General features: G+C 32.1%; 2 protein-coding genes across 2 annotated transcripts; one reads left to right on the forward strand and one right to left on the reverse strand.

The window, feature by feature from the left end:
• The first annotated feature begins 4,475 nt into the window (after positions 1-4,475).
• On the forward strand, positions 4,476-17,970 carry LOC116116662 (zinc finger CCHC domain-containing protein 7-like). Its single transcript, XM_031402714.1, is given in 15 exon segments — positions 4,476-4,487; positions 5,007-5,105; positions 6,149-6,349; positions 6,831-7,179; positions 7,361-7,453; positions 14,610-14,725; positions 14,846-14,924; positions 15,016-15,141; positions 15,144-15,172; positions 16,429-16,541; positions 16,543-16,585; positions 16,716-16,749; positions 16,752-16,834; positions 17,158-17,265; positions 17,398-17,970. Coding segments are annotated over 15 exon segments (1,896 nt in total). The 3' UTR covers positions 17,809-17,970.
• Positions 17,971-19,373: 1,403 nt separating this feature from the next.
• Positions 19,374-21,578, reverse strand: LOC116116698 (peroxidase 45-like). The gene is made up of 4 exons (XM_031402747.1): positions 21,341-21,578; positions 20,950-21,141; positions 20,021-20,186; positions 19,374-19,852 (listed from the first exon to the last, which is right to left on the reverse strand). The coding sequence occupies exons 1-4, from the start codon at positions 21,554-21,556 to the stop codon at positions 19,446-19,448; spliced, it is 981 nt and encodes a 326-aa protein (XP_031258607.1). The 5' UTR covers positions 21,557-21,578; the 3' UTR covers positions 19,374-19,445.
• Between the last annotated feature and the right edge of the window lie 4,315 nt (positions 21,579-25,893).

A 25,893-nucleotide genomic window follows, 5' to 3' on the forward strand; every position in this document is an offset into this window, starting at 1 on the left:
ACTCAAAATCTAATAAATGGATGACTCTGGCACCCATTTTGTAAATACTTCATTTGTGACACTTAATTTGTTATTAATCTAGTTTTCTTTTGCATTTTATGTTAGGCTTTGATTTACTTGATATCTATTGCTATATACGTATGTTCATTTAAAACTTAAAGGTATTATTATTAGGTAATAAAGGTATGACCACAAGTTCATTTAAAGAAACAAAAATCTATAACTACCATTGGGTAATCTGATGGCAAAAGAGCAAAAAGATGTTTCATGAGCTCATAAGTTCAAGTACCCCCAAGCTCTAATAAGGGTGGTCACTGTAACTCTTACCAATCTGATAGTTCTAAGGTTTTGAAGAATTAATTGAAGTACACGCAAACTAGCAGTTGAATCTCTCTTAAGACGGCCTAATTAATTGGAAAATAGAAACCAATAGGAATAAAAATATCTCTTATAGGGCCTAATTAATTAGAAAATGGAAGAACCTAAGAGCATCTTCAAAACACTCTTTATATATGACCAAAACTCTTTATTATAAAGAGTTTGTCCATAAAAACAAGAATCCAATAGATTTTTTATTCTTTAAATATAAATTAAAGAGTGAGTTTGACTATATATATCTAGAGTGAAATTTTACTCTCTATCCCTATTTTATTTAACAAATTATAAGTTTCTATGTATTTTATTATTAATTTTCTCACCTATTTCTCTTTTATTTATTAAGTCTAATTTAAAGAGTCTGATTTGAATATAAATTTTGTTCTTTATATTTAAAAGTTAATAAAGATATTTTTTATTTATGTGAAATATACTCTTTAATATAAAGAGCAATATTGGAGATGCTCTAACAAGCACAAAAGATTGACAAATTGGATGGCATAAACAAATAAAAAAAGAATAATGCTATTTGTACAAACTTTCGTGTAAAGAGAGTTTGTACTAATTGACGTGGCACGTCACATGACATATCAAGTGACATTAGAAACCATATAACTTAATGTCACATTAATATCACGTAAGCTTTTATGTCACATGATACTCACTTGGTGTGCTATGTCAGTTTTTACAAACATTTTTTTGTACAAAAGCTTGTATAAATAATTTTATCCATAAAAAAAAATAAAAAAAAGGGGTTATCAAATAGAACAACATTAATGCCAAATGATAATGACTTACTTGGGCATATAAAATAAAAATAATAATTAAAGATATTTTAAGTTGTAGTTATCTTGGCAAAGCATGCGCCGCAAGTTAGATGAAAAAGACAGATGGCAACATCTAAGAAACGACAATTATGAATACCTTATTGCTTGCTTTTTCAAATTCAATCCTCTTAATATGAGAGATGTGGGTCTCACAATAAACACCCTTTATTAATTTTTTATATTTAATAATTTTCCACTAATCAAGGATAACATTTTATGAATGCTCGGTACGTAAGTTAAATGATCCTAGTCAATTTTATATTTTTTTTTATTAGGATGTTTGACTCGTTTACACGCACTTCAAATAATTTCGAGGTCTATTATAATCTTACAAGATATCATTAGACATAAGTTCAATAGATAACCTAAAGTCATGTCATCCGCCACAAGCAAAATAGTTAGATCCTAGTCATTTTCAACACTTTAAATTAATTACCATTGTTTTATTTGATAACATCAATATTATAAAATCATGTAGACAGTAGTAAATCCATAAATTTTTGTTAAAATGAGTCAAAATAAAAAATAATTACATATAACATTCATACTTTGTTTTTCTAGTCAAAATTGTCATAAAAATAAAATAAAATTACACACTAATATTTTTTTTTTTTTTAAAATTGAGGATGTGCCATGACAACCCCCCTACATGTAGATGAAGGTTGGCTGATTGATAGTTGGCTTGGTTTGCATTGAGATAATGATAATTTAAATTATGAAGTTATTAATAGTTTTAAATGTTATTTTAGTAATGTGCAACATTGCAATTGACTTGACAAGATGTTATAGATTAATGATTTGGAGACACCTTTTCGGAAACGTTACCCATCTAATAAGATATTATACAAATTAAAAACATATTTTTATTATAAATATTAAATTATATTACATATTGCTCTTTTATTTAACATTTTATGTCATAGTTATATTTAAAGAGTTGTGGGTTATATTTTTCTTCGTACCCAGTTTGGTAATGGGCCATCACAGCCCATTGAATTAAAAGAAATGCTTAACAAACCCAATAGGTTTTGCGTAGGCCCGTAATAAATATACATCCAGAGATCCAAATGAGATATGTTTTAATAAAAGATAATATTCTATCAACTTAATTTTTTGATTTAAAACAGTAATTTAGATTTTCAACCTTTGATTTGATATACAATTTAACGGTTGGAGAATAGGAAATTACAAATAGTTATTTCATATGTTACTTTATCACCTTTAAAATAGTTAGATTATGGTTTATGAGTAATTATTAATTAGATTATTGTTTACCAGAGATTATATTTTACATTGGATGGCACCTCCGGTCGGAAATTGGTTCTAAGGTCAACGTTCACTTGTGAGGGCTTAAACGGATGGTTAGCTTGTGGTTTGGGTTCGAGCCCCCTCATGGGTATCTGCATGGCTGAAAGTCATTGTTTCCTACTTTCTAAAACTTATACAGTTCAAATTCAATGAAGACTTTAGCTTTGAAGCCAGGCTTGCAAAGCAAGTGCTTGACTGATTGGGGAAGTTTGGATTTTTTTTTTTTTTTTTGAAAAATAATTAACGACATTAATTTGTTATTAATCTAGTTTTCATTTGCATTTTACGAAACATAAAAGGCTTTGATTTACTTTATATCCATCTGTTTACATACACACACACACAGAGAGATATATATAGGAACTCTAGATCCCATCCGGAAACTAATTTATTAGTCTACTTCAAATCGTTTGATTCTAATAAACATTTTAAACAATTCTAATTTATTAAAAAAATTAATAAGAGTATCAGATTTATTCAAAAACTTTAAGATATTAGTTAAAAACAATGGCGGAATCAAGAATGATTAGGATTAAGAATTCATAAATAATATACTTCAAATTTTTTTCATAATCATAAATATAAAACTTTAATATTTATTAATAATATTTTTTGTTCAATAGAATTATAATTTTGTTCATATAAATTATTATTTTATTCCTCCTAAACCCTAAGCCCTCTATAGAGCTCCTATAGCCAAAACACCGTAACCTGCCTACAATCAAAGAACAATAAGAGCTTAAAAGAAGAAACGTTAATTGCCGAAAAATTGGGGTAGAGTTTGAGAAGAAGAAACGATGGTTGGACTTTGGTTGCCTTTTTACACCCTATGTATAAATTTACATTTTAGTCCATAAACATATGAAAAACCCAAAATCACCCCCCACAAACATTTCAATTTAGTCCCTACAATAAAATAAAATTTCAACTCAACCCAAGCAAAACCACCCCCGTTTGTTCATAGGATACCCAGCATTGGGTATCCTCATGGGCTGTTAAGGTTTTAGCAGAGTGATGAGGCCCATATGGTCATAGGATACCCAACATTGGGTATACTACAAAAACTTTGGGGTGGGCCTGAAAACGTTGGTTCTCTATAAACGGCCCTAAAACCGACAAGGTACCATTCAGGGCTATAGAGAAATGGAGCCCATTAATTCATGGGACACCTAGCGTTGGGTATCCTGTGAAAACTTTGACATGGGCCTGAGGACGTTGTCGTGGGCTGCTGAGGTTGTTGTCGTGGGCTGCTGAGGTTTAGGGTTTATTGGAGTGATGAGACCCATTTGTTCATAGGATACCCAACATTAGGTATACTACGAAAACATTGGGGTAGGCCTAGAAACGTTGGTCCTCTATAAACATTTTATAAGTTTAACGAGCTCGAACTCAAGCTCGTTTACCATCTCCCCCTTATCAAGTTTGAGCCGAGCCATGAAATTGTAAGCTCGATTGTCTCGGCTCGAACTTGAACTCGCCTCCCTTATTAGCCAAAAACTTAGCTTGATAACAACCCTACCTTCAACACTCTAGCTCAATGTCTCTAACCTACATGGCAATGTTTAGTGGACTAACAACTTAACTAACATGTCTAAAACCATTCAAAATTAGTGTTTACTTGATAAGTAGCTTAACCAACGAAGTAAAGCTTCAATTATCAACATTTTTTTCTCTTTCTTGTAGACAATTTGTCATATCTATAAATTTGCTTGAAATAAGGAGAGAGGGTAAGAAAAATACCAATGTAATAAAAACCTTGTGCCACATATATGGAATAAAGAACTCCTTTGAATTCGCCCTTGAAAAGTGATGATGAAGAGCTTGACGACTTGTATTTATTTTATTTTTTACTTGATGGTTGGATTAGGATTTTGGAAGTAATGTATTTAGTGGATTTTGTGCAATATATGTCTATTTATGAAATCTATCGATCCTAATTCTTTCTTGACTTTTGTTTAAGGAACAATGACATTTCAAGTATGTGAGCATGCATATAACTTGCCCGATTTTGAGGTTGAAAGTATAGTGAAACAAGAGATTGAAAGGGGGATTTGATAACTTGTTAAAATTACAAAATATGCCAAGGCATTGTGCCCACATAATCAAGGATTGGCTACCTCTTATGAGAAAGAGATGTCTTGTTTTAGGCTAAATAATAATGTAGTCCTTCATTTTGGTTTAGAAGATGTCCTTTACATCATAGGGTTGCCTATAAAAGGTAGATCTATTTTAGGTTTGAAAAGTGATTTTGAAATTTCAGTATATAAATATTTTCAAGGAGCTTCTAATAATTTTTTCATTAAGGGCAGGTGAATACAGCTGAAAATTTTAAGAGATAAAGCAACCATAAGGGATGGTGATATGGATGATAGGGTTAGAACGACAGTTTTGTATATTTTAGGCAACACTATAGTTGTTGATACCTCTGGTTGTTATGTCAACTCTTCCCATGCTTCTTTGCTTGATGATATTCATAGTTTGGGTGAATATTCACAGGGTGAGATGCTCTTGGTTATTCTTCACAAGAGTTTAACTGGGTATGGGAGCAAAGAAGGAGGAACCAAATACTTCTTAGGTTGTTCATATGCTTTGATGGTAAGAAATTTTGTTTTTTTATTAACAATATTATAGGGATAAATGCTATTACATGTTTCAAATTTAACCACATCCTTTTTCTTCTTTTTTGTTTTTTAAGATTTGAGCACTAGAGCGCATTAATGTCTTATGCACATGGGCAGATTCAATGAATGACGAGTGGGGACCATGGCCCCCGCTCAATTTTTTAAGGATTTTAGATTTTAGATTTATTTAAATTTTGCTTCTATAAAACTTTGAGAATTTTGAGAACAAAACGGCCTAGCCCCCACGGAAAGCTTGGATTTTGTTTTTGTAAAACCCCATTTTTAATCCTAATATATTTATTACATATTCTTTGTAATTTTTATTTTTATACAAGTGGATCTTATAGTTTTTAAAAGTTTTAGTGGGAGTGAAAATGAAAGGAATAAGAGCTGTTGGGTTTGCATGTAGCAAAGGGGAGAAATCTGGGCATTTTTACAATAGAATTCTTATGTGGTGGGGTCATGGTCAGAATAAAAGAATTTTGGGGCAATTTATAATTCTAAGAAGTTTTTTTATATATTAACTGGGTTGTTCGCCCAAAATGAAGAAGAAGAGAAAAAACCCATAAAGAAGAAAGGAAGAAGAAGCAAAGGAAAAGGAAAGAGAGAAGAGAGGGAAGATTAGGTTTGGCCAAGAGGTAGAGTGATAAAAGAGGAGTGAGAGTGAAAGTGAAGCAAAAATGGAGGAGAAATTTTGAAACAGGTAACTCCCATTTGGTTTTAGGTAACACATGTAGGGGGTTTAATTGGTGAATTTCTTCATCTTTTCTTCAATTTAACTATGTAAGTGTTGGTTTATTGATTTTTGGTTGTCCTTTAGTGTTAGGTGTGGAAGAAAAGAATGCTTGAGGCTTCAATTTTCAATATTTTTATTGTCTTTCCATTACCATGTATGTAAATCATTATAGGCCACTATGTATGTCTTATTGTCTTTCTATTACTATGTATGTAAATCACTATGGGTTATTATTCTTGTATAATTTCTTATTGTTTTATTTGTTTAAAACTCATTATTAGGTGCGCAACATGGATAAATTTCTCAAAAGAAAATCAGCAATAAACCAATCATCCTCATCAGCCCAAGAAAATAAAGCCAATGGTAAAGAAAATGATCCATTAAAGGAAAGTCGTGTAGAACTAGAAGCCATTTTGAAAGATCTTATGTCTAATCCATCTTTACGACCTAAAATCAATCATTATCATCCTAATTATAGGGATGTAATTCGAAGATTTTACTTACAAAAGAGTTGTTGCCAACCTTGAAATCATGCATTTCTATTAACAAAATTTGGAAAAGCATATCATTGATTTAATCTTGCTTGGTGGTTTGGTGTGTGTGGTGATTGGCTTGAGTATAGTGTGATCAAAGATGCTGCACTCTGCTTGTATTGTTATCTTCGTAGACCTGCCATTATGAGCCAAGCTGGTATCATTAGTGAGGGATTTCGTAATTGGAAGAAACCAGAACGCTTTGAAATTCATGTTGGCCAGCCAAATAGTGCTCATAACCAAGCATGACAGAGTTGTGTGAATTTAATGAATCAAAAGCAACATATCGAGGTGGCCCTCTCTAAGCAATTATATTTCTTTTGCGTCAAGGGTTGGCATTTCATGGTCATGATGAAACTAAAGACTCAAAGAACCAAGTAACTTTCTCGGACTTCTTCTTTTTCTAGCTTAGCACAATGAACATTTTAAGAGTGTTGTTTTGAAAAATTCACCTGGGAATCTTAAATTGATAGCACCAGTGATTCAAAAAGATATTGTGGATGCTACAGCAAATAAAACCACAAAGGCTATCATTAGTGATCTTGGAGATGACATCCTTTCAGTTTTGATTAATAGGTCTCGTGATGTATCAATTAAAGAACAAATGGCTATTGCCATACGTTATGTACATAGAAAAGGTCATGTGCTTGAGCGGTTTCTTGGCATTGTACATGTTAGTGACACGACTATAGTATCACTTAAGATGGCTCTTGAGTCATTATTTTCTAAGCATGGATTGAGTTTTTCAAGATTACATGGACAAGGTTATGATGAGGCAAGTAATATGCAAGGAGAATTTAATGGTTTGAAAAGTTTGATTTTGAGAAAGATTGAATATGCTTATTATGTTCACTGTTTTGCTTACCAACTTCAATTGACACTAGTAGCCGTTGCAAAAAAATCACATTTCTATTGCTTTGTTTTTTAGCTTGGTTACTAATTTGATAAATGTTGTTGGAGGTTCATGTAAGCGTCGAGACATGCTTCAGGAGAGCCAAGTTAGTAAACTTGTTGAAGAAGTACTAGAAATTGGTGAAGTTAGCAAGGGACGAGGTTTGAATCAAGAGACAAGTCTAAAACTGAGTTGGTGATACATGCTGGGGCTCATATTATTATACACTGATCAACTTAATCATTTTGTTCTCCTCTGTGGGTGATGTGCTTGAGGTTATTGAAGAAGATGGTTTAAATCCTGAACAAAGGGGTAAAGCATGTAATCTATTAGATTTAATCTATTCCTTTGATTTTGCATTTAGCTTGCATATGATGAAAGGTATATTGGCAATTAATAATGAGTTATCACAAGCATTGCAAAGAAAAGATCAAGACATTGTAAATGCTATGACTTTAGCCAAAGTTTCCAAACAACGGTTACAATTGTTGAGAGATGAAGGATGAGAATCTTCATTGAGTGAAGTTTCTTCATTTTGCCAAAAGCATGATATTGCCATTTTGAATATGGATGATATGTTTGCAATTCGAGGGCGGCCACGATAGAGAGTTGAGCACATGAAATTTGCATCACTATCGAGTTGAATTGTTTTATACAGTGATATATGTGCAACTTCAAGAATTTAACACTTGTTTCACTAAGGTTAGTACTGAGTTGCTTTTTTGTACGACATGTTTAGATCCAAGTAATTCATTCTCTGCTTTGACAAACATAAGTAGAGGTGTGAGCCGAGCCGAGCCGAGCCAGTCACAAGTCAGCTCGGCTCGAGTAAGACTCGAATTAGGTTTCGAGCTGAGTTCGAGTCTACCTTGGCTCAGCTTGATTTGGCTCGTGAGTCACTAATGGCTCGTTTAGGGTTTTTTTTTAACGAAAAATACAAGTTTTAGGTATGTTTTGTAATTTGACATGCAAAAGGTTTAAAAAATTGCAAATTAACCCTAAACCCCAATTAACCCAAATCGCATAAACGATTTCCCCAAAATCATAAACCCTATTTTCACATTACTAATCATCAAGAAACCCTGGTCTCCCCAAAATCACACCCAATCGCCCACAAACACAAGAACTACCCAATCGTCATTTCCCATCGCCTTGTCTGTCGTCGATGACGTCGGTTTTTTGCGAAGAACTTGTGAGAAGTTCGTTAACTAGCGTTTCTCGACTGCAACAGGTTTGTTCCTTCACAAAATCTAGATTTTTTTGGATCTGATTTGTGTAAAACAAGATTTGCTGGTTACATAAAAAAGGGGCCAAACAAACATAATCGAGCCAATTTGAGCTCATGTTAATTGAGTCATAATCGAGCTTTTCGAGTCGAGTCAAACGAGCTCGAGTTGAGTCATGAGCCAGCTCGATTATAAATGAATTGAGTCACGAGTCGAATTTTCCTAACTCGTTACTCGACTCAAACTCGTCTAATGCTTAACTGAGTCAAGCTCATTTAGGGTGATACTCGACTTGTTTATACCCCTAAGCATAAGTTGATATGTTTTGCCCAGTTTTATCCATTTGATTTTTCTGCACTTAAGTTGATAGTACTTGAGAACCAGGTTGAGACTTCTGTTATTGACATGCATTCTTATGATGAATTTGTTGAGTTACAATTGGTAATTTGGCTAAGAATTTAGTTAGTTTTAAAAAAGACATTTTGTATCCGTTGGTGTATAAACTTGTGAAACTTGCATTGGTTTTACTAATTACAATTGCGACCGTTGAAAGGGCTTTTTCTGTAATGAATCTTGTGAAAAGTCAATTACGCAATCGAATGGGAGATCAATGGATTAATAATTTCTTGGTCACCTATATTGAGAAAGATGTATTTGATATGATTAATGATAAAATGATTATCCAATATTTTTAGAATATGAAAACTCGTCAAGGACAATTGTATAAAAAATGTTTTATTTTTACAAAAACTGTGTTTTTTTTAAGATATTTATTTGTATTTTGTAACTTTTTGTTGAAGCTCATCATAATGAAAAAAAGTATGAATATTATTGGTTCTTTTTTTTTTTTTTTTTTGTTTATTGTGTGCCCCCATCAAAGGAAATTCCTGGATCTGCTGCTGATGGTGGTACAACTATTGTAGTCTGAAACTGTGAAGGTCGATATGGTCATGGTTGCAATTAGTTGCCAAATTGTGAAGTCCTGAAATGATGCTTCTGTTGGTGTGGTTGTGGTCCTCTATTAAACAACTTAGGAGATTTGGCATTTCAGTGACCCTTATGCTTGCAAAAACTACATTCATCAATCCCAACTTTTGAGTGAGGCTTGTTCTCATAGTGAGGATGAGGTCTAGAAGGAACTGCCAAAACTAACGGATTGAGCGCCAAGAAAGTCAAAGTAAAAAGAAAATTAAGCTTCAACCTATTCTCTCTATGGGAGAAAACCTATTGATTCCTATTCAACTCCATGTAAACGCACTCCCGCTCAAACACCGGGGAGAGATAATACCTATAGTTGGGGAAATACTTGTAATTCCGAGTCTATCCTTGACCTAGCCCTTGTGTTGCCCCCTATTTATTGCAAAAACACACTATTGTTACATTGCTTAAGTCGGTTGGATCGACATAGAAAGAGTTCTCACTCCCAGCAAGATAGCCTTTCATTGAGTCCCTACTCACCCTAAGCTAATCCAAGTTAACTAGAGACAGGAAATCTCCTAAATAATGAAAAATGAAATAGGATATTTTATTATGCTAGCTTTCGTTAGCTTTTCCCGACTTGTTTGGATCGGAGGCAAGATAAAAAGGAATGTATTCAATGAGAAATCCTTTATTTATTTATTATTTTCTAAAACTATAATTTGAAATTCTTTGTTTGAAATTAGGTGTGTTTGTTTTGTTATTTTGGGTAGGATTTTTAAAATCCTACCCAAAATACATATTTGTTTCTTTATTTTGAAAATTCAATTCAACTATTTTTAAACTCCCAAGGTTTGTTAATTTAACTAAACACCTCCAACAAAAAAGAAGTTTAGAAACTGACTAAAACTCCCCCAACCACTCACATTTGCCGAATTCCGATAGTGGTGGCCGGTTGCCAACATTTAATGAGTAAGTAGAGGTGTTTTTGTTAATTTTCAATGTTTTATTGTAGCGGTGTTTAGTAAATTAACAAACCTAGTTAGTGTTTTTGTTGATTTTTAAATCTTATCTTGCAATAACCACCCAACTCAACTTTTTTAAAAGTCCTACCCAAATAATAAAACGAACACACATGTTGTCATGATTGATTTTTTTTTTTTTTTTCTTTTTAGGAGGATGAAAGATGAAATAATGGAATAAAATATAATGGATTTTCTCATTAATTGTCTTTGCTTGCATTTGATTTCAGAAATTTAGTTTAACTTTAAACACCTCTTTAATTTGTGATATATTGGGAACAATGGAAAAGAAATTATTTTAACATTCATCTTATAAAAGAAATTCCATCTTTATTTTCATAATTCTCATGGAAGTTAAAAGTTGATTATAATAAAAATCCTATTATAAGAATTTGCACGGAAAAAGGTTATCAAAAGTGAACTCAGATTCTATCAAAAACAAAAATGACGATTGAAATATATGAGGAGATAAATAGGGATGGTGGATGTTAACAAAGATGGCCATTGAAATTATGGGTGTTTGGTTCTGGGTATCTTGCACTTTTCGAGAACCGAAACCGACGGTTCCTTGAATTTGGAACCAGAACCTGAACCAACGGTTCCGGTTCCTAGGTACCCAAAACCAAACTTGTAACAACGTTTCTGGTTTCGGTTCTGGTTACCCTGTAAAATTACATGACCCCTGAAAAGTTTTTAAAATGGCAAAAAAACCCTAAAAAACTTACAAATACCCCCCCACCTGACACTTGTTAACAAAAATAATTACAAATTTAAATTCAAATTACAAACTCCATTACTTTGTAAAGGTAGTTTCTCAAAAGTCAAACTAACTTACTTTAAATGTATGAAATATAAATATAAATGTATTCACATTACTTTTTCTACAAAATTTTTATTAACGCCCCTAATCTTTAATTTTATTTCAATTAGCTTCGGTTCCTGGTTCCGGTTCCAGTTCCTAACTATAGAACCGGAACCGCAATAACGGTTTCAAAAATTTGGAACCGGAATCTACCCGTTGATTATTGGTTTTTGGTAATCGGAACCAAACCCAAGGTATCCCCCGGTTCCGATTCCAACCGGTTCTTTTGAACACCCCTAATTGAAATAATGAAATTTAACTCAGTAGAACAAAAATCAGGATGGTGGGGTTAACAAGAAATTAAGAAAAATATTAGAGAAAGGTAATTTTGGAATGAAATACAGATACTTATAAATTCAATTTTTAAAATAATTTTAATTACCTAGAAAGAGATTTAATGGGACTTATTCACTCAATCTAATATATGGATCGGATGGGATTTAGAAAAATTATTTAAAATTTTGGTAAAAATGTTTTCATTTAATTTTTGTAAAAGGTTAAATTTTACGTTATTTTTATAAGTTATTAAAATATATTATTAATATCAAAATTAATAGACGGCAGGCTAATTGTCCTCAACGCCTTGGCCTTACTGAGAGGGTATACGTGGCATTAGCCCTTTTCAACTATTTCAAAACCCTAATTTTCTGTCACCATGTCTTTCTCTTCCAGTAACCGCAAAGCCACTCCTTTTTAGACCCAAAAACACACCCTTTATGATCTGCTTTCCCTCACGAAAATTGCCAAGCTCGCATGGTCGGCAAGGTCCCTGCCCAGCAACTGCAGCAACAACAGAACACTGGGGCCTCTATTTCTACGGCTACAAGATCCGTGGCTGCCGGGGACATGAACCAGGCCTCACTTCTAGTATTCAGATGATGATGTAAGCTTCAATTCAGTCTAGAGTTTTGCTGATCTTGTATATGGTGTATTATGTATATCAATTCTTGGACTATTATTGTTCTTTTATTTAATTCTAGTGCTAGGCCGTGTTCAAATTGGGGGTGGAGTTGAACAATGGTAAATAACGCTTTTGTTGTTAATTGTAGAGATTCATTAGTATATAAATGTTGACGGCTGCTTTAACTACAACCATTTATATAACAGTCTTGTGTTCTCTAATCAGTCAGAAATTAAGTCAATTGAACTTTACAAATGAGAGTTTTAGTTAACGAGTGTGGTCGTGGCTGTGCTAGTGATGATGCTAGCTCAGTCTTTTTAATGGGTTGTTTATTGCTCAAAAATCAGCTGAGATAAATATGAGTTTAATCTCAACTTATGCAAGCTACTTAATTCAATCTCCAATAATTTACCTGTTTCAAGAATGAGACGGTTCAATAAATAAGAGAAGTGATGAGATTGAGAGTTCCTTATCACGAGACACAGTTGGTGTCAAGCAAATTGTAAGATTGTTAAATGGCAACGTCAATAGAACTGAATAATGTGTAACTAATGAGAGTTTGCGATCAGCTAGTAATCTAGAATTAGAATGAATATAGATTATTTTGGAGGCACATGCATGGTTTTAGTTATAAATTGGAGATTTTAAGTTGATGAAATTGTTTCCGTACTTTTGTTAAATGTTGCATATTGTTTTGTCTGCTTGTGTGTGATTTACATCTATGTTTACGTTGAGATGCCTTTTAAATAAACGATGCTATATGCTTGGTAACAATTGTTTTTTAAACCTTATGAATGATTTCGGGTTCCCAATATTACCCTAAAATGTAGCTGTTAGTACCTTTTTGGTTTTTACTTGTGTTTCAATTTCTTCATGAATGATTCCAGATCGGAGGGAATTTCTGATTCAATCAAACACTCAAAAGCACCAGAAACTTCAAGAAGATGATAACTCGGCTGTTTTTGAACTGTAGAGGTAGGTTGATGGTTTAAAATCCAGTTCAGTTAGAATCTGGTACTAATATTTATTCTAAATTATTGGCTGTGTTCACACGTTTTCTCATATTCAAATGTTTTCCTTCATGAGCTTTGTATAATTTTCTGATTTACATATGAAATAATGAGGCCAATCTAATGGTGATATTCTTATGGCACTGATTAATATGTTAAGTACTTAATGCACTTCAACAATAAATTCTCTCCTTGTTTGTTTTTTGGAAAATGATTACACTGATGCTTGATTAAACTGAACCAGGCAGTAGTTGAGGAGACAAAAGAATTCTGAAGCTGTTGAGGCCAGGTAGGTTTAATGTAAATAGGAAAAATCATGATCGTGGTAGGGGAAATTCTTTTCAGACGGAGGCCGTGGTTCCAAAATGAACAATTAAGATCACAATATCTGCTACAACAGTTTCACCTTCAAATGTCAGCTTGAGAACTCCTATCTTAGGTATTTTTTACTGGTAGTGATTGCTCTGATTTCTTTCCTTATAGATTTTTTTTTTTTTTTTTTTAAATTAGAAATTATCATCATTGTCAATGTTATGTCGAGAGACTTTCTAATTGTAAAGATTAATTAGACCTCTCTGAATTTTACATAAAATGAAAATGAAATTCCTTTTCCTTTAGTTTAAAGGTTATAATGTTTTGCTGAATGTTTCTCCTCAATAGTTGCAAATATATTCTTTAATATTTCTCTTCTTTTCTTTCGTAAATTTTCCTTTGCCTTTCATCTCCAACTTTCTTTCAAATGCATTGCTTAAAAAAATGACATGTATTGGTTGTCACTTTTTGTCCTCCTGAAATAAATTTGGATAAATAAAATTTTCTTCAAAGATAATTAGGCTGATACAGATTATTTTATGTTTTCAGCAATGTTTTTATTATTGTTAAAATACTCATCAAATAGTTTCTTTAAAAAAATTCCAATTGAAACCCTAATTCCTAAGTTACAGATCCTATACTCAACCACCCTCTCCTCCAGTGCCATAGCACTGAAGAACCAGTCACCATACTGAAAAGCTGCCGCGGAAGCACCTATTCCTAAAATACATATATTGTAGATTTGTTATGATTAAATAAAAGTTGATTCTTCTTCACTTCTCCTTCAAATTACGGTTCTTTCACAATTTTGAGCGCAGGGACTAAACAAAAGAGAATCAGTCTGTGAAGAGGAAAAAAAAGTCAAGGATGTTCGCAGCTGTGAGCATGATGAGATGAAGAGGCAAACGGGACCTCAGCCTTAAGATTGTGGAGAAACATCTATTGATCGCTGGCGGCCAAGTTAGTTCAAAATGATGGTGACGAGGACAATGACGTCATATTATATGATGAGAAAAAGGTGGATCTCTCTTCTTCGTCTGTGCTGGAACCTGGGTTGTCACTGCAGGTCCAAGTAGAACCAATGACAAGACTGTCATTGAAGACGTGAAGATTGATAATAAGAGAACTAGGGTTAGGAAAAAGAAGAAGAAGATTGAAATGATGGAAATTGGAGACCAATCTGTGAGTTTATTTTTATTGTTTATTACCGTTTTCTCTAACTTTAACTTTTTTGCTTTATTTATTCTGCATAGTTTAGGCAAATTTGTAATAAAGGATTGCTTTAGGTCATTGTGAAGGAAGTTCTGTCAAGACATTGAGAATGGTGAAGAGGCAGTTAAAGCTTCAGATATATCAGATAATATTGTCCTGCGAAAGCTTCTTGTGAGTCAAAACATTTGCTTAGAACTGGCATTTTGAAAATATGCAATTTCCATATGGAGCCTTACCTAGTCTTTCTGATATTTATTCTATCAGCGGGGCAAGGTATTTCGATCCTCCAGATAGTGGTTGGCAAACTTGCTATATTGTGGGTGAAGGGGCATATGGCTGGAACTTTTCATTAGCTAAGCGTAAGAAACCGTGCTTTATTTGTGGGAGTGGGACACTGGTGTCAAGCAATGCTCCAAGGTTTGTAAGAAAATACTGTTTTCGAAGCTGTATATCCCATTGTTTGAGCTGTTTTGTATGTGTTTTTTTGTTAAAGTTGTGTCTTGCTTTCCAAGATATGTTTCCCTAGTCAAAAGACTTTTTCTTTATATCTTTCTTGCTGTAAGATAAATTACTTCAAAATAACAAGCAAATATGTTTTTATTGTAATGTTCAGGTGAGCATTTATGCTATAATTTTTCTTATTGTTATTAAGGAAAAAATTATGAGCTCAGGTAATGAAGCACTAAGTGTAAATTGTGTTAGATTAAGATTAGATAAAAACACTATGTTAATGAGCAAATAGGATGTATTAAGCAGTGCTATGAATACTGATATCTATGGCAGGGATTTATGCATGCAAACCTTTTTTCTCTTTTGGTCTACAGGAGAGGTTTGTGTGCTTCTGTACTTAGGTCTTTTTACTATATGCTCTTTGATTTCATAAAATATAGTTTCTCCCTAATGTAAGCTGTTTGTACTTAAACTTGTTTACAAAACTGGTCTATAGTATCTGTGTTACTTTTGCATGTTCATATGTTTTTATACTCTTTACTTTTTGAGCATATTTGAAACATTTTTGCAAGTATTAGTGTTGATCGTAGGTTCTTTATGTCAAGGATATCTACTAACTTTGTAAACTGTGAAACTGAAACCTCTACCATTTCCCATCTATTAATATGGAATGACTACTATAATCAAATGATTTTATCTCCTTTGTAGAGGTTATTTTTGTGTGCCACTTTATTATCATGGTTATGTGATTGTTGATTGTTTGAAAGTAGACGTCTCTGACATAAAGAACATTTTTACTGCTTGGCTTTCTTTGAAGTTGTCATAAAACTGAAATGATAAGACTGGTTAGGGGCTCACTTTGACCTCAACTCCAAAGCTAATTAGGGTCTTGGAATGTAATTTTGCTGACACTTGTGTTTAGGAGTTAAAATAAAAAACGGAGAGAAAAAAGAGAAGAAAGAAAAAGAAACTACCCCAGTGAAGTGCCAGTGCAGTTTTCACAAACTATTTAATGGGTCGGGGTCTCAATCAAACTCTCTTTATTTATTTATTATATTTTTTTTTTAAACCTGAACAGGAATAACTTCTTTTTTTCTATTTCTATTATGTATCATATTTTTTCTCATCTACCTTCTCTTTTTAAACTTTTTTGTGTGCACAAGATTGGTTTGTGATTCAGTCATTAGTCGCGGGTAATTCAATCATATTTGGTTTCTTTGTAGGCGCAAGATTGCTTTATTTGCAAAAAAGTTGGTCACCGTGCAAAAGATGTCCAGAAATACAAGAGTGGCTCTCAGAATGCTAAAGTATGTTTGAAATGTGAGATTATGGGCATGACAGGTTTCATGCAGGAACAATTATTCACTTGATGACCTCAAGGTCTGTATTCACTTCTGAGTTCATTTTTTATTCCTTCTTACCCTTTTCTGTCACTTTTATGTTTCTTACCATATGTTCTGAATATGTTGTTCTGTAACACTTTCCCATTGTGTTTTATTTCTTCCACTAGGAAATCAAATGTTACATTTGCAAGAGTTATGGCCATCTTGTGCTGTGTTTAACAACACTGATAATCGTTCAAGAGAATTTTCTTGTTTCAAATGCGGTCACTCTGGTCACACTGGATTGGTAAGTCTTTTCATTGTCATTTGGTCTGTTGGAAGAGGGGGTTGTGCTTTAACCTTGTGTTACAGTAATGTCACTTCTTTCATCAGCTTTTTGTTGAATATTCTTGACTATGAAAATTTTTATTTTTCTCTGTCAATCACATAACATTTGCAGATATCCTTCGTCTTCCATTCAATTGATGCATCTCTATCATGGGGTGCTGACCTCCTGTCACTTTAGCATTGAAAACATTGGTTCTCTTTGTCATGTAAAAATGAGTTCTGAATTTTGGTTGTTCATTCTTAAGTAGTCGGCATATTTTATATGAAAATTCTTTTATGTAGGCATGCAACAGGTTACGAGGTGAAACCACAGATACTGCGTCACCTAGTTCATGCTTCAAGTGTGGTGGAGAAGGACATTTTGCACGTGAATGTGTGAGTTCCGCAAAGGTAAGCTAGATGTTCCCAGAGTCATTCTGTATTTTGTCATTCCTTTTCAAATTTGTTTTATTTTATTTTTCAATTTCCATTTTCCAGTTTTCCGTTTCAAAATGTAGTAGTTATGTCTTTGATCATGTGCAGATTCGTAGGAAGAATTTTGATTCATCAACTCCAACACTTAGACCTCATAGAGAAAATAAAGACTACTCAGGATACAAATCTGCCCCTAATGATCATGGTAAGGGTCATAAAAAGAGAAAGACCCAAAATGAAGATAGAGGCTTTACAACTCCACAAAAATCAAAACACAGAGGCGGTTGGATAACAGAGGATCCGGGAGAACGCTCCTCCTATAGTGAGACCAAAAGGAGTCATTGGAAATCTCCTGCCACACCTACTAGTAAGGGTCATAAAATTTCTGCTGTCACTGCGGGTGGTCATATTTCCAGTTCTCAGTCATTTAAAAATAAATCGGTTCATCATCATAGATTTGCTGCGTCGAGGTTTGACAACTCTGGCAACAATGGGTTTAGGAATTATGATTGGTGGTAGAAGCCTACACCATAATTTATCAATTCAATAGTTAGAGGTCCTTTTATGGGGACACAGAGTGAAAGGTTATTGCCTCTTGTGTTCCCCTTGTGGATCATTGCACCCCATGTAAGGATTTCTTCAACAGTTCTGAATGAAGCTGTGTTTTTTTATTTCTTTTTATTTTCTTGTCTTGTAGATGTGTATTAATTATCCTGTGGGCTTGAATTTAACACGTAGATCATAGTAATAATAATAAATATAATTTAAATTATTAATTATTGTAAATGTTATATTAGTAATTTGTAACATAACAGTAGTTCTAATTGACTGACGTCTTACTCGTTCACTTAACAAAATGTTGTAAATTACTTATGTAACGTGGAGAAACTATTCCGGAAATTTACCAACATAATAAAACATTATACATATATAAAAATATCTTTTTTATTATAATTAATATTATATTATATCATAATGTGGATACCCAATTTTGTAATGGGCCATCACAGCCCATTGAATGAAAGCAAGTACTAAACAAACCCATTAAGGTGTTGCGGTGGCCCGTGATAAGCACAAATTCAAAGGTCCAAATATGGTATATTTTAATAAATAGATTAGCGTATTCTAATAAGCAAATTGTGCTGGATTTTTGTTTTTATATCATACTTAAAAGGAGATTTAATGTCGTTAGCTCTAAAAAAATATATTAATCATAAATGTTGTCCTAATCCATACCCATGTGGGTTGTAGTGTGTGTAGCAAGTAAAACGATAATGGTGATATAAATATATGAAAATTAATTTTACTTGGGGAGACTAATTGAGATCGAAGATCTGGATACGATGATATAAGAGATGAGATGAGATTTTACGTGTCGTTCGGGGATCGACCCTAACTTTGTCCAAAGTCCCTTCAATGCCTGGCTTACTACTCCACGGCTTCACATATGCTTTATGTCTCTTGCTACTGCCTACACTAACAAATGTTTCTGCCTTACGCAACAGTTCTATAAACAACCTGATCCTACATCCTATAAGGCTATAAGCCGATAATTATATACATTATTCTTTTATTATGTACTGATTTTTATGAACTTTGATACTGTGTAAGGTTTCGATGAGATTCTCTCTTGACAGTGATCAATTAATTTGATCTCAAGTTCTAATATCATGTTAAAAATACATGATGAATCCATTTATATTATTAAATTTTGATCCAATAAAAGAAATAATACAGTCCATTTCTTTTGTATAGTTAATACAAGATAATTACTTAAAATCGTTTAGTTCAATCTAAAAGACTATAAATGTTGATGTATGTTAGATCCAAACACATCTCATAAGTATTGTCCGTTTTGAGCTTTAAAACCCATATGGTTTTGTCTTGAAAAAATGTTTCTAGATGATAACGAAGTATTTATACTATATAAACGACCAAGACTGATGTAAGTCTTTGGCATCAACTAATCAAAATGTAAGCATAATATTATTCATCAATTATTTTATATTACTAACAAAATATCGCTCCTTTCATCACGTACCAACGAAAATCAAAACAAAAAACAAATTCACAAGACCAAGAAATAAACAAAAACGCTTTAGAATAATACAAACTAAAGAATTGATCTAGCTAATAATACTAGATTAACCAAATCTCTAGTTCACAAGAGAACAATCTCTCCGAATTTCTCCTTGATTTCCAGTCTTAACATCGACTCGACCGAGCTTCGTAATAGCAGTAATGAAAGCTTTTTGAAAAGCTGCATTGTTTGATGCAAAGAGCTCAACCGTCGCTCTTGATCTTGGATCAGTGAACAAAATTTGATCGGAGGTGAACAACCCCATTCCTTGTTTAAGGTTCTTGAAGTAGGCGTTGTCGAACTGCTGTGGCGTCGATGGGTCCATGTTGATTGCGATTCTTGGATCAACATTTTTGGGGCACATTCCTTTTAGTTGCGATGCATAGTTAGGGTTTATGGTGGGATCAGTCTTGTTCTTGGTGCTGAAGTTGTAAAGTCTGTTGAAGAATTTGCTGCAATGAGAAAATCCAAGAGTATGTGCGCCTATATAAAAAAGACATTTTCATTAGTAATGGTAATATGAAATTATGACTAATTAATTACGGGTAAATTTAAGCATGATCGTGATATAATTGAAATCGACATCCTGATTAGAGAATTTTCGATAAATCCTATGAAAAAATGAATAGTTAATTAGTTAGAAGTAAATACCTGACAATGCGATCATATCAGTTTGGGTGAGACCATGTGAGGCAAACATGGAGTTAAGTTGATCTAAATTAAACTCAGGGTGAGGAAGTCTACGTTGAACGCTTGCTTTTGTCGATATTCTCCCATCACGTCTTCCCAATTCTACTTTATAAAATGGTCCCCCAGTCTGCATATATATTCAGCAAACCATATAATAGTTTCCTTATATTAATCTCATAATGCTCATTAATATATTGTAGCAGTTCAAAGTATATAGTTTTTTATAACACAAGGACAAACATTAAGGTAGATTCTTCAGTAACAGAAATGAATGCATGCGTTTCATAAAAAGAAAACAAAAGGTTAACACAAGATATAGATTATTATTTTTCTTTTTTCTTTTTTACAACTTTCGATAATAAGAATCTTCTTTATTGTATGATTTTAGGGTAAATTGTGCCGCAATATTTTCTTTTCAGATCAATGAACAAGTATCTTGTAAATAGGTATATTACGCTATTCATATATTTATGGAGCAAAATTATATAATATATGCTCTCTTTTCACATAAACATTATTTAAAACACTTTTATGATAATTAATTAAAAACTTTTATTTTAAAACTAAAAAATAAAAGACATAAATATTTATGTTAATTAATAAACGAACATTGTATCATTCAATATATAATTATCTATCAATAAAAAAATATTTTTTTTTATCAATAAACGAATGTTCTAATTTTTTTAAATAATTTTTACTAGATAAAAAATGTCTGTCTAATGGAAAAAAATGAAACTCGGTGTCCTTTTTCTTTTATTTCTTTTAAAAAGTGTCATTTAAATGATAATCTCCCTTAGTCAAACAATGAATGGGGACGTAAAAATTTCTTGACATATGATGATCATTTCGCAGTAAATAGTTCAAAAAAGAAAAAAATCAATTCATACCAAGGAAACGACATCTCTAGTAGCAAGAGCTAGAATATCAGCACAAGAGACTTTGTTTCTGCACTGAGGAACACTATCGATAGCTGCCTTAGCTTTGATCACAGTGTCAAATCCATCTCCGGCGAGCGAAATGTCATCAGGATGATCCTTCTCAGGACTACTATTTGCCAGCATAACTGAAGCATCACATCCCTACCACAAACAAATTAATAAAATTAGACTATTTTTTTTTTTTTTTTTTTCACAAAAATCCACATTCCTTTAAATTTTGAATCACGTTTACTGATAGCAATTAACAATTTATTACTGCAAGGAAACTCTAAACGAGAAAATTTCAGTTTCAGTGTTGATTGACTGTAACAAATGAAAGCGAAAAAACAAACGCACTAACCCGAACGAAGCAATCGTGGAAATAGAGTCGGAGAGTTGCCGGAGCAGTGACGAAGGTCTGCTGGAACTTCTTTTGAACGGCAGAGCGAACAAGGGATTCAACATTGGGGCACGAGGTCTTGTAAAAGTCTTCACGAAGTTGAGCAGAAGCTGAAGTTAAGAGAAGAGAAAGAAGAAGAGATGACAAAATAATGGAACTGAAACTTTGACTTTCCATGGTTTCTGAGTATTGAGTTGCTGTTGCTTCACATGTTGTGTTGGCTATTGTTCGGTTTGTATTTATAGAGAGAGTTGGAGGAGATTAATGAATATTAGTTTGAACTGGAAATTAAAAATTAATTATTGAAATATGCTTGTGGGATTAAAGAACAAGGTCTAGCAGTTACACTCTGGCCAGTTATATAAATGATTATATATTTATATATTTGGATTGAGGAGGGAGAGTGAGGTGACATTTGATGTGTAAAATAATTATGTGAAACATATAGATTGAGGATTTGAATGAAATCCTATCCTTTAAGGGTTGGGAAGATCACATGCAGTGGAATTATTGGCGTTAATTGAATCCAAGTCTTTTTCACAACAATGATAATTTCCTTAAAGCAATAACGATACCAATCAGGTTAGTTATTGGTAAAATTTGTGGTAAGCACGTATTTGTATAGATATTCCAGATTTGGATTTGAAAATAGACAATTTTGCGAGAATATATTATGATTTTGTTATAAGAAAAGTGGGGAATTATCAGAGTGAAGTAGTGGATATATATATCTGCCAACTCAATTGCATGTTACTCCCCACAACTCTCGCAAAAGAAAACTGGAAATATTCCAATCCTGGTGTGCTTCTTTTTTAATTCAATGGAGATGGTCTAACAATGGCTTTGCGAGTTCAAATCATCAATAATTCAGTTTTAATTCAATTGGGTTTATATGCAATATGTGTTTTATTATCACTTGTAAAAATTAACAAATAAACTTGTAGAAATTTATTTAAATGTTGATTAATATTAATTTTAATGATAACTAACTATAAATTGTATATATTCAACGATGATTAAAAAAAAAAAAAAAGGGTATTAGTGTTTTCTAACATTGTAATCAAACCCAGAATTTAAAATGAATCTACTCCCATATATAATTAACTTTCAATTACAAATTTGTTTATTGAAATAAATATGATTTTGTTATTTAATTGATAGGAAATACATTATAAAAAGAAGAGTTACCGACTTTTTCCCACCCAAATAACGGTCTAATAACACTTTTCCACCCACAAACTTTTAAAATACTATTTTATTGTCCAAATTTAGATACCGATGGCAAACAGAAAGTAAACTCGTGTCCAAACTATGGGGGTTTTTGAAGAGGGAATGTCGATGAGTCTTTTGGTGGTGGAAGTTTGGATTTTAATGGTTGGGATTTGTCAAAATTTGACTTGGGAGGGGCGACTGCACAACCCTAATGGTTCTATTGCCCACGATTGGCAGAGTCGGCATGAGTAAGTTTTGAGGGGTTTTAATGAGTGATGATCGAGAAAAAGAATGTTAGTGGTATGGGGTTTCAATGATGTCGGAATCAGAAATTGAATATAAATTTAGGTACTAAATTAATATTTTAAAATTTTATGGGTAGGAAAGTGTCATTAAACTATTATTTGAGTGTAAAAAAGTCAGTTTACTCTAAAAAGAACCGGGACCTTAACATGTAGAGCTTAACTAGATGTAGGCCCTTTAATAGGGAAAAATCTAGAAGATATATCAAAATATAAATTTGACTTTCAAAATAAAAATAATATTTATTTAATAAATTAAAATTAACTCTTATATCAATATACAACTAAAGAATTAGAAGAGCATCATGTTCTTGCAAATAGCGGAATAAGTTGTAATTGACTGAGATAATAAGTTTTGGTAATTGCACATGAAAAGAATAATGGATTTTATTTGATTTCATTTAATTACTATTATTTTTATGATATTCTTAATACATTGAATCATGCTAATTATAATTGACATTTTTTCAACAAAATATTAATTAATTACTTTTAAAGAAGAAATTTGATTATGAAATGATTTACTAATTAAACATATAAATACGAATTCATAAGATAAGATGATTTAATTTGTAGCAAGTTGCAATTGTTGACTAATATTAGATTTTAGATCTATTTAGAAGTTGTGGAAGGCTCGTAGTTGATGGTTTTGCATGTTCATTCACATAAACTTTGCAACTTGTAGGTAATTTAATTCTATATTTATTTAAATAAGGCAATGTTTATTATTTTTCATTAAAAAAATATTTGAATTTTTTTTTTATAATAATTAAGATGTCAATTATGTAGTTCTGATTGTCCAACTAATTACAAAAATACATAGAGAGAGGGAGAGATGAAATTTAATTACAATTATGGATGAGTATGATAAATGATTTTATAATTATGTTAACAGGGTTAGCATCTTTAAGTACTTCATTAGAAATTAAAAACAAAATAAATAAATTTGTTGACTTGATTGGTGTCTGACCTGGTGTCTAATCCAATTCAATTTGAAGAGTTGGTCACATGCCATTCCCTCAGCCATTGGTAATGCCAAACATAATCTTCCATTAATAATCTCTGTCTTATTCTAAGTCTTTTTGCATATTTCAAATCTATTTTTAATTCCTAACACAAACTCAACGGATGAATATTGTGTGATTGAATAGAGACATAAAATAAATAAATAAAATATTTACTACATGACATAATTAATTTATGAAAATAACTGGTTTCTTCTCTAACATTGCTACTGAAATATATTTAAATATGAAGAATAAATCTCAAACTTTTAGGTGGCAAAGTCATAATTTATTAAAATAGAAAAGAAAACGATGGCAGAAAAAAATACAAGCAGAAGAAATCCAGTGAACTCCCAAACACAATCATTTCAAACGCCGGCCAGTTGTAGAAAATTAATAAAAATTAACATATTTTCAGGCCAGTCCACCGCCCTTGTGGACCATTAGACTTTGCCATGAAAATTATACATTTGGAAGCAGGGATGGATGTTTACCCCGGCCCAAATTGGGCAGGGAATCCTCGAAAATGTCAGGGATGTGACCAAGGATGGTCCTTTAAAAAATCCCCGACCTGGCTCGGCCCGGCAATCCCGCCCTCGTGGAGACCTACCCTACCTCGTATACTGTTCTTTAATTGAGAATTTTTTTTTTTTTTTTAACAAGATTGTATATAAAATTAAAGTCTAAATCATGGTTTTTATTAAGTAATGTATCTAAATTTATGATATTTATTTTTATAACTTTCTAATATTTGTATCAAATTTAAAGAAAAAATAATTTAAATGAGAGAGTTTAATAATTAAATATATTTATTATTATTTTTTGAATTTCAAAAATTAATAATACATTCCTCAAAAATAAATTTGATTAGATTATTACAATTTACAAAACCAATATAAGAATATACACAATTATTTAATGTTAACGACTTACAAATTACACAAATACAATTATCCTTTTAATTAATTAATTGATCAATTAACTATGATGTTAAACTTAACCAATGTTAGGAACTTGGGATAATAAGATTTGTCCCTTTCACAAATGGACTAATTTTATTAGGTATAGTGGAGATAGTGCTTTATAAATAATTAATCAATTTACCTAATAAATTATGTTAAGATTGAATATAGTTATATTAATTCTATGAAAAATTAATTAATTAACTAAGCATGCATACAATTGAATAATTAATCAATTTACCTTGTAAATTATGTTAAGATTGAATATTATTATATTAATTTTATAAAAAAATTAATTAATTAAGCCTAAGCATGTATACAATTGATTTATAGTAAGAAATTTGGTAGAATATATCAAAAGAGTTAAGAAGTTATACTAATAATTTTGTAGAATATGGTAGAGCTATACAAATATTTGATTTTCACTTCCAATCTTAGCATTTGAAAATTAAATGCCTTAATTTTGGCACATTGTGTCTAAGATTTGTATTCAAATTCTAGAGATATTTTGTGTGACATTTAAATTTTAACATTGTATACTGTGTTTGTGTATTTATTAAATTAAATTTTCACAATTAAAATAATTACAATAATTTAAGATTATTGTCCTAGGAACATGTAGAATGTTTTGATCCCTACGGGGCAAAAATCTCGGTTCGGGGATAAAATCCCCACGGGGCAATTTCCCCGTGAATCCCCATTCATCAAGGCGGGGCGGAGGGGGATGGGAGTGACTTCATCCCCACGGGTTGGGGACAATCATGGGAGTGGATATTGGGGACGAGGACAGGGAATGGGGTCTACGACCCCGACTTGGCCTGTGCCCATCCCTATTCGGAAGTGATTTTTAGTCTCATTCTTTTTATCTTTAGCCTTCATCTTCAATTTTAAGTAAGGGTATAATTATATTAAAAATTTTAATTTTTATACTTACAATTATAAAAAATTAAAATTAAATTTAAAACATTAAAATTAACATTACAACACAAAATTTCATCAATAGGAATTTGTGATATTGCACGTTTTGTTTTAAT

This window comes from Pistacia vera, unplaced genomic scaffold (assembly GCF_008641045.1).
Source record: "Pistacia vera cultivar Batoury unplaced genomic scaffold, PisVer_v2 Contig78, whole genome shotgun sequence".
NCBI classification, from domain to species: Eukaryota; Viridiplantae; Streptophyta; class Magnoliopsida; order Sapindales; family Anacardiaceae; genus Pistacia; species Pistacia vera.